This window comes from Tachysurus vachellii, chromosome 13, assembly GCF_030014155.1.
Source record: "Tachysurus vachellii isolate PV-2020 chromosome 13, HZAU_Pvac_v1, whole genome shotgun sequence".
NCBI lineage: Eukaryota > Metazoa > Chordata > Actinopteri > Siluriformes > Bagridae > Tachysurus > Tachysurus vachellii.
Window position 1 is genome coordinate 13,660,148 of NC_083472.1, and position 10,718 is coordinate 13,670,865.

General features: G+C 38.9%; 1 protein-coding gene across 1 annotated transcript; it reads right to left on the minus strand.

The window, feature by feature from the left end:
• Positions 1-546: 546 nt before the first annotated feature.
• vimr2 (vimentin-related 2) lies at positions 547-10,718 on the minus strand. The gene is made up of 10 exons (XM_060885585.1): positions 10,606-10,718; positions 9,594-9,735; positions 9,101-9,259; positions 8,692-8,811; positions 7,122-7,217; positions 5,356-5,493; positions 3,830-3,952; positions 2,002-2,112; positions 1,784-1,908; positions 547-643 (listed from the first exon to the last, which is right to left on the minus strand). Exons 1-10 carry the CDS (start codon positions 10,716-10,718, stop codon positions 601-603), a joined length of 1,170 nt encoding a protein of 389 aa, XP_060741568.1. The 3' UTR covers positions 547-600.

Consider the following 10,718-nt stretch of genomic DNA (forward strand, 5'->3'; position numbering starts at 1 on the left):
ATTTAATAATTACAAAGAAAAAAAAGAAGTAGAAAAAGAAGGGCTTTCCATGTAAGGCTTTGGATCAACAGTCCTTGTTGTACTACGTTGCACAGTAGACCTGTTTTTGCTTTTCAGCTCCTTTTTTCTTTTTTTTTTAAATGTGCAGCTATAAAACTAAAATAACCATAAACTATCAACACATCCTTCATACAAAAAATTGTATGAGTTTTAAATAGATTTCCGGATTGCTGTACAACCAATGATGTTGTGTCTTATTGCTATTTTAGACATTTCAAAACTGAGCATATATTATAATTTTTTTATTTCAGCATGTTAGCACCATCTTGAGAGTTCTATATGTGTTAAGGTTAAGAAAACAGTAACAAATGTGATTATTTGTAAAACAAAACAAAATGTAGCACCCTTCAGGAGTCTCACAATATTAGAAATGACAGTAATGTATCCAGTCAGAGATGGTTTAACTTTCAAATACATCTATACACTATGTGTACTCGATAAGACATCCAGTGAAAGTAGATGCAGGTACAGACACCTTTTAAATGTGCAATTTGATGTAAGTCTGTTAGTTCAGCAGCAATACACAAGATATTGTATGTCTTAAGGGTAGCACAATCTCTCCTCCTCCATCTCCACCAAAACCCTGGGACAAAGACATAAGAGGAAAAAATACAAGTAAGACTGCAGTTATTTGACCTTAGCCCTAAGGTTTTAAAACACTGACTCAGTCTGCATTGGATCACTGTTTTTCTCACTTAGATCCTTAATGCCAGTCATGAAACACTATAGGGCTCAAATCCTCTTACTAATGAGAGTTGTTTATTGTATACAGTGTGTTCTGTGTGCAAATAAAGCTAAAGCTCTACGGTAACTCTGTAATAGGCCGGATATGTAGACATTCTTTTGGACAAACAGCTTTAAATATAAACTGTGGGAAGAGCAGTTGCAGAGAATCTTGGTCTAAAAGGACTTTCATGAATAAGAGATGAACACGTACGGTATGTAGCCCTTCTGTATTTTAATCACAGAACAACCTAACAGCTGTCAGCTAAAAGAGAATAAAAATAAAGACAGCCTGGTAAGAAAATGGAGTTTCCAGACCTTGGAGTTTCATGCAGCGCTGAAGTAGCAGAGCTACTTTTGCTGTTTGCTGCGAGCTCTGACATTAACAGTCTGACAAGGCCAAGTTTGCCTCCCGCCTATTTTAATGAGCCATTGTGTGCAAATGCGAAGAAGGGCCACGTGCGTCACAGTGCATAACAACAGGTGACGGTTAACAATGCAGTGGAAGCACGCGCCTTCAAGGATACAGGAAATGGCATCATGGTTTCTACGACTGCAGACGGATGCATTTCCTGCAACCGAGTTCTTTCTTGTAAATGATGCTATTCTTAGTAATGTCTTCATCTAAACACGGGTTTGTTCAGGTGTGAAGACACATAATGATCTCATCTTTGCTATTCCCACTCTTTCTATTGGGACTCGATTTTAAACCACAGCAGGAGCTGCACATTTCTATTAATATTATATTTCTATTAATATTATTATAGAAATTATATTAATATTATAATATAATATTAATTCATAATAATAATAATAATAATAATAATAATAATAATAATAATAATAATAATAATAATAATAATAATAGTGTGTATTTGTGCATTGCTGATTGTTATATTTTAAGAAGATAAGCTTCTCTATTAGGACTTAAATAAACTTATACTACCTGATTAAGCCTAGCTACTGAATCACATTTACACTGGTATTGTTTGAATCTTACCTGTAGGCTTCAATTTCTATGTCCAGTGCCATCTTCTCATTGAGCAGATCCTCATAGTCCCCCATCTGTTCCTTCATCTGTGCTTGTAAGTCAGCCTCTTCTTTCTCCAGCTGGCAGATGCAGGTCTAAACACACAGAGTGTGTTAGTGAAATGGGTTCATGCCCTTCTACAGCTCTGCGGTATGGAATTTTTCTCTATATAATAGTCAGTGTTTTACTTCCAGCTCCTCTATCTCTAGCAGATGAGCCTCTTTTTTTGCTTCAGTCTCTGCCTCTAGTTCCTCACCACATGCCTCCAGATCAGCGAGCTCCTTTTGCAGTTTAGCAATCTAGAATCACATGTGGTGCAGATGGTTGTACTTTCAGTGCAAGTAACTGTACATGTTAACACACAAGAGTCAGACTTAATAGAGTGTCGACATATTTTGTTTTGAAACTTTGTCTATCAACATAAAATGTCTAGGCTGCCATGATATGGTATGCATGTTAATATGAAGACTGCCAGAATGTCAGGTTGCTTTTGTTTCCTTACAACAAACACAATGCAGACAGCTATATGGCCCACCTCAGGGCAGTCTAATGCTGTGAATAATTACTGTAATCAGGTAAGCTAAACAGTCAGCTGGCAGAGATGGATGGAAAAAGCTGCCTCTGTTTCTCTTTGAGGTAGATCACAGGAGCCTCCAAGCTGCCTTATTAACTGCCGATGAGCCACACCACAGAGGTGGTCGTTGCTCTGCTCCAAGATTGATTGGTGAGGTGACTGGTGTCCTTTGTCGATGGAAGAACATCGGTGATGCTTCCCTTATTACACAAAGCCCAGGGCGATCTCGTTTCATCACAAGCAGTTTGCTTAGCCATACTGGGTCTTAGGAAGTAACCTGCCTGAAAGCATTGAACACTGACCACAAGATGAAGAGAGAGAGAGGGAGAGAGAGAGAGGGAAGGAAAAATATAGTGAAAAGAAGAACCGAAACCAAGAGCTGGATGCAAGGTGGACATGAAAAAGAAATTGAAAGACAGGTTTGAGTCAAAAATAAGAGTGTGATTGTGGGAGAGAAAGAGAGGAAGAGGAACAGGACAAGGCAGGCTGTCCATCAATGCCGGCCTGCATGAAGCAGATTAAGGAAGAGCACATGGTGTTATGAAAGCAGCCAGAGTGGTTTATTTTCTGTTTATTTTCAGAGTGGGCTTTGACTACAACCAACATAATTAGAACCAAGCCGCTGTGTTTGTTATTGCAAATGAAAAGGTGTCAGCTGTGATCAACTGATGATTTCCCTGTCTTTTAAAACGTAAACTGAGAGAAATGAATGGTTTTTAATCATGCAATGCTCAAATTCGAGATGCTTCTCGCTACAGTGAATTATACTTCTTTTAAAATGATTAATAATAAGTGTGTCTTAATAAACAGATACAGTAACAAACACACATATATACACACACACACACACATATATATATATATATATATATATATATATATATATATATATATATATATATATATATATATATATATATATACAAAATCTTAAGTGAGAAATGGTGACTTAAGGTGATTTGATAGGAATTGATAGGTGAAGTGTTATTATTACTGGGCTTTATTTTTTCTGCTACCTTCTCCTGAGACTCAGCTGGAATGTGTGAAGTTTATAAAGTATAAACGGGGAAGGGCTGGTTGGCAGACTGTGAAATGTGATAACTTTAGAAGACAGATAAACACTGGTATGGAGACGCTGCAGCACTCTCATCTCCCAGTGTTATCACTCAGTGTAAACACTCCGGTCACAGGAACACTCATGCTTTATTCCCTGCCGTTCCTGTTCAGCCTTCCGACCTCTCATGACTCTTAAGCACTCGTTTGGTTCATTCAAGCAGAAACATCGAAGGGCTTTCAACACTAAACTGGGATAGGGCCATCATAGGCTTAAAATCGTTTGAAATCATGAGGTATCAAACTGTTCCAAAACAACAGTAGAAGGATCAGGCTGTTAAAACAGCAGGTCGATGGCTCGAGTGTAGCACAGAGGAAATGTCACTCACCAGCTCCTTCAGACCATTCACGTCCATCACCTCAGAATTATCCTTAACCTTCCCTCCAGTAAGTTTTTCCAGGTTCCTCCTCTTCTCTTGTCCTCTGGCAATCTCAACAGCCCTGGACTCAAACTATTAACACAAGAAAAGCATACTGCATCAGTCATGTCCAATCACTCAGATCATCTTACTACACAAAGTGACTCTGGCATATACGAAGAGTAGGCCGTGGGCACTGCCGAATTAATCCCCACTTACATTACCTCATACTTGTTCCCAATTAACGCAGGCATAAATAAGAGTGAAAGAAAAGCAAATGAGGGGCCATCACGTAAGCTAACATGATGAGCCAAAATCAGCTGGTAATTATCATTAGTCCAAGACCCAATCACTATCAATTGTGACTGAGACAATTGGCCCTTTGGAGCGGTAATGAGGCCCAGACTCAAAGATGGGCCCTGGATCCAGGTGCCACAGGGCAGGAGAAGAGAAGACAAAAAGTACAAAGGAGAAGAGAGACATAGAGAAAACAACTGTAGAGTTTAACATAGCTGTTTAGAAAGGAAAACCCACTCTCTCTCATGCCTTTGAAAATCTCTCTAATACACACACATTCACAAACACTGAAGGCTCTCTAGGGACTCCTGAAACCAAGCTCCCTGTGCAATAGCCCTCTTACCTCTTACCAAACTCCCAAGGAGCCTGGGAAGGAGGCCAGGACACTGATTACTGGCCATGACCCAATGTAGAGCCACCATTCTAGGGGCAGGCAGGGTCAAAGGGGAATGGTGCTAGTGGATGACCTGTGAAGAAAAATCTCTAAACACACAATAATACTCTGTGCTGGAAAAAAGTGGACAGAGCTTCTCTAGAGTGGGTAAAGTGAGAAAGAAAACACGGATGCTGGTCCCACAGAGACATGTGAAAGCTCAGGTTTGCACGGTGGGAAGAGAATTGAGACTCTATGTTTGTGTGTGTGTGTGTGTGTGTGTGTGTGTGTGTGTGTGTGTGTGTGTGTATTCATAACTATTGGGCAGGACTGTAGATTAGTTTTCAGTGGGTACACAGATTCTAGAAGATTTGCAGTATAAATTAAAACAATGTAGCGCTGAGTTAATAATACTCTCCACATAATCAGCCCAATTATTCAGTCTAACGGTATAAACACATAGAATAGAAATCAAATTACTAGTTTATTGTCTTTAAAATGGACAGAAGAATTCATCAGTGATTTGCCTTCACTTTTGGATTGTTTTCACCTAAATGATCATATTTCCAACTTGTGCCTTTTTTACATTGAGGAGATGAAATATCATGTCTTAATTACATAATTGACTTAAATGCTCTTTAGGCCTTGAACATACTGTTGAAAGAAGATATGAAGGCTGCACCATGTACAACATGCATTCTCTTGTTTGTTTGAGCACAGAATAAATCTTTGCTAGCCTGTGCAAAGTGACCATGTGTACACAATTGCATGTTTAAAAGGTTAAGTGTCAAGGTAGAATAGGCTCTAAATATACCCCATAATGTACCTGTAGGCTTTCAGCCAGCTGGCAATAATAGTCGTTGATAACCGTGATGGCTGGAGTGAGGTCGATGGAGGGGAATTGCAGAGATACGGTCGGATCATCCCGATCTTCAGCTGCAGGCTCACAAAGACTCTCAATACTCTGTGGACCAGCACACCATTAAGAGGATACATTTCTGTCTTCATGTTACAGTTCATACTCCTCTGCATTCCTAGATGCCTAGAATAATTGCCTGAATAATAATAATAATAATAATAATAATAATAATAATAATAATAATAATAATAATAATAGCAATAATAATAATAATAATAATAATAATAATAATAATAATAACAATAATAGTGCAAGAGTTATCCAGAGAATGCAAGTTGCTTTGAATACCCTGTCAATGGGAGCTAACATAAAAATGCCTGTCCTTATTTAATACTCCAGATGAGTCCATGGACTGCAAGCATGGCTATGAGGAAGTGTGTTAAACATGAGATAACTGGGGAAAAAGCATAATGATTAAGTTTTCTCTGCCTCCAGCTCCCATTCCTGATATGAGGGATTTGCTAGTCTATCACCTCCTGTAGGAAAAGCAGTGAGGGTAGAGAATAACAGATGAGAAAGGTATAGAGAAACTGTGAAAATATGGTTTGCATAAGAGAATGTATAAAAAGATAAAGTGAACAAGAAAGAAAAGCCGGGAGAGAGGCAATACAGACAGAGAGAAAGCTTCTTTCAAAGCTTATGTTGTTATGTGGGCCAAAGCTCCATCAGCTGTGACATCTAAGTCTCTATGGCCAGGTCTTGGCTGTTATTTGCTCTCTCTCACTCGCTTCCATGTCAAAGTTTAATGGAGTGTGCTAACAGCTGATGAGAGTGGCTACTTACCACAGCACCCTTTCTCTCAGCATCAATGCATGTTTATGAGTGTGCGTGTGTGTGTGTGTGTGTGTGTATGCGCACGTGTGTGCATGCTTGCGTGCGTCTACTAACCAATCATACATACACTATGACAATCATCTACTTATCATCATTTACATATTGCTAGAATCATAGCAGAGGATGGATTTTTCTTGTGTTTTGACTTTTGTTCTTGAAACCAAAAGAAGCAATATGATTGGAATGACCAGTGTTATCCCTTAGACCAGAGGTGTCAAGCATACGGCCCATGGGCCAGGACCAGCTCAGTTACTCCAGCCTTTTAGACTAGCAGGCAAAACAGAGCAATAAATTCACGGCCATAAACTTGACTACTGAAAAAACATGCTAACCATATAAAAACCATCTTTAGCAAGCTTAAAATTTGACATATGATCCCAATGAAATTAATTCCTAGGTTGTAACACTGCAGAAATGTGGAAAGGTAAGCAGGAGTGAATACTTATGCATGACTCTATGATAGGACTGTAGAAAGAAACATGTGTTTTCTGGGAAATTATTATGCAGTCTGTTCATCTATTCTGTAGGGGATGTATACTGATAAATATATATGAGATATATTTCATATATATGCTAATGAAGGAGCACTTTTGAAAGAGTTCTTGATTTTCAACTGATTCTTCTGGATCATACCCACTTCACAGTGGACTAAGAGTTACGTGGACTGTTACCTAAAATTAGTCAGACATGTGGGTACAAAATATAAATAAATGAATAAATGCATGGCAGAATAGGACGTCAAGTAACAGTAACACTTCGGAACTGAAATTCAGATAGAAAACTGTATAAAGAACAACTGCAATGGAAAAATCTCAGAATACAGTACAGTGTTTTCTTACCAACTCATGCTGTTGCTCCATGGTAGCTAACTGCTCCTCATAGATCGTTGCTTGTTCTCTTAGTGCCAAGCAGTCAGCAGTCACTGAATCTACCTCCTGCAGAGGGCAGCACACACCATCAAACTATGTGCTTCATAGCCATTGTACAAGCAGCATGTTAACAATATGTCAAAATAGTGCAGAAATGATGGATTTAGCCTAACCGGTCTATACACATACTGTAGTATTATAAAACTATTTTGACCTGCTTATTACACTGATCACACCTACCACATAGTAAGCAGTGTCTAATATAGTGTCAGTGCACCCTTAGGTAGCCAGCTATTTTGACAAACTATTTAGTGTGTTAGCATGTGCTTTTGGCATACCATTCAGGGAAGTGGGAGTGAAACCCAAGTTGAGTTACTGCCTCTCCAGCTACTGTGTACACACAACAATGTATGGCAGAGGCATGGTCCTTGTGAGACAGTCCTATTTCACTTAGCTCATCCGGGCTTCTCAGGGTGCCTGATTAATTGGCGAAGAATTCAATTACTCTGAATGAAGGCATTTCCATATGAATGTGCCAGAGTGGTGATGGACCACAGGAAGCTTGGACTCATGACACAACACACACTTTTTCTCCAGCTCAAAGATGCCAGAGGCTAAATTCCATATGATGACCTTATCTGTTCTGTGGCCGTATTAAATCTGCCTTAATCAGCTAATGATACATTTCAGGATGATTGAATGCCATGCCAGCAACCAAAACTTTTTAAAGATTTAACTATTTTCACCAAAGTCTGCCATCTCTATTTTTGACCTATTTCCCTTTGAGTGCGCTGTGTCTCTCACGCTCGATTTCTGTGTTTTATAGCAGCTTTTTTCATTCTCCATTCAGATTTCAGTGCAGCCAAGCACACCATAGAGCATGTGGCAGTGAGAGATGAGAGCCTGCATGAATGAATTATAAACCGTTGTAGCAGCTTTCCCACATCTGTTCTTTTATTGGAAGAGACATGTGTGGAGTGATGAGATGTTCGATGAACACAGCGTCTCATGTTTCGGCATGGCCGCTAGCCCAGAGTCAGCATGGGAGTGCTAATCAACGCTCTCTAGAACAGATTTGTGCCGTTTTTGTCCTCTCTTTTTCAAAGTTATTCTCTTCTCATAGTAAGGGCGATGTCATTACACACTGATCTGGATGTAGAGGCTGCCATCTACTGGAAAAACTCAGTGAAAAAGGTCTGTTCTCACAAACTGAATAGTAAACTGAAAATTAAATACTACATATTGTTTAGATTTTTACAAATTATATTTTGCATGCCAGTCTGGCTCTGGAAGAGATGAAACATTGTTTTATAACAATTTACATCATTGAAAAATGTGAAAAATAGAACAAATGGTGTGTGGAAATTTCCACGGTATTACACATGAAGGAAGTAAGTAAATATTGAAATATATGTGAAGGTTCCCCTATACCACTAAGGTACCTTACTAGTGCAGATGCCATTTGGTTTACTAGAAGAAGAAATGAACAAAGAATAATGGTCAATGCACTGTTCAGCTCCATAAGGTTTTATGGCATTACCACGGCAACATCCTTGCGCTCCAGTTGGAGCTGAGTCCGTTGCTCTACAACCTCTTCATACTTTATTTTTATATGATGCAGGTTTTTCTTCAGCTCCTCCTTGTGACACAAAATTTCGTCCTGAGGATAACAGAGCACAGGAGACCATATAAGGCCTGGATTTGAACTTAATTAATAACTCAGCATGTTGCATTTCTAAACTCTGTTTATTATATCAGTGAGGGAAAATTATTTCCAAGAGTCATGACTATGCTAATGAAACAGCCAATATGTGAATGTGATGCATCCATACTGACAATATTATGCATTTTGTATTACTGGTCCATGCCATATGTCTATGAACTGTGAACATGATCTGATATGTAAAATGGCGACATTTGGTATGTCTAATGCTGGTGAGTTTAAACACCTTCTCTCTGCGCAGTCTCTCAATCACAGCCTCCAGGCTGGAGTATGATGGGCAGTCGGGACTGCTGGAGCTGGAGGCAATCGGTCTGGCTGCCAATCTCCCTTCCATCTCAACAATCTGAGCCTCCAAAGACTCATTTTCTTCTTCCAGACATCGTACCTGACATACACATACAATATGAAGCTACAGAAGTACTGCAGGGTCTTCTAACACTAAACTCATAAAATAATAACTGTTATAGTGATATTAAAAACAGACAGACACCCAAGTTAATTACTACCCTCTGTAATCAATCACAATAATCAGTAGTATCAAAGTAATAGTCTGGAAATAAGTTAATTGGCTCTAGAGAAAGAATCTATTACTTTCACAAATGCGTAATAAGCTTTTTGTACTGAACACAGGAGTAATAAGGTTGTGCTCTGTGGAACCTTTAACATGTAGCCAGGTATTCTGTACCCGGTTGGCAATGTGCCACCACTCCCAGTCTCACCATGTCGATAAGGACCGCCAGGCGATCATTAAGGGCAGCGATTATGGAGCGCTCCTGGGAGAACCGCATCAGACTCTCCCTGTTTAAAGCTCGAGCTGCAGAGAAGTCCGGTTCAGGGCAGTCGATCATGGAAACTCCAGTCCTACTAAACAGACTTTATGATGATGTTTGACTTGAAACCACAAGCAAACAGAAGAGCATACAAGCAAATGTCTACAATGTGAAGGAATAATCGAGCAATCACGCCATCAGATATGACTAATGTGAAGTATGTTTACCAGTCAAATGGGTGAGGTCAGAATTTCATGACTCTACTATTTAAACAACAACCCCTACCCCACCCCCAAAATAAATAAATAAATAAAAAAGAAAAAAGTTAAACAAACATGGGCTATAACATACGTCCTGATTCTAATAACTGGACATAGTGAAACTGGAATGCTAAAAACAGTGAAGTTTCAGTTTGACTTATCTTAGCACAGAGCAAAATAAAGAAATACACTGGAAGGATTTCTATGATTTCTAAGAACATAAGGCAATAATGAAAATACACTCCATCACTAAGCCCATTTCACTTATTCATGCATATCATGATATGCATGATATCAATTGTATTTGATATCATGCATATCATGATATGCAAATACATATGAATATCATTTAAATGTGTACAACAGTATGTTTGGCTGTTTTTGGAAAAATAGAAGCTTGGGTTAAATCATTTCAATTCAAATGGCCTGTAAATAAACATAACAGTTTTGTTAATGGTGGGTTTATGGAATGATTATGGAGCATTCCTGGTAGAACCACATGACAATTTTCATTACTGTAACAAAACATCTGTTTCCTGAGTCCTTGAACTCCTTTCCTTATATAAAGAAAACGTAAATAAACTTAAAATTATTGAATAGACTTTCTATCCCTCATGAAAGCAAAATGCCATAAAAATGAGTTTCATGTCTTCAGTATATCTGAGTAGCTGTAAAATATTGTCAGATACAGTAGGTCTGACCTGGCAGAAGAGGAGAGGATCTGGGTTCCACAGCGCTGGCTGAGCCATGAAGTTGATCTTGGATGTTCCTCCTCAAAGAGTTTGCGGTATGAGGACACTCTCAGCATGGCCAT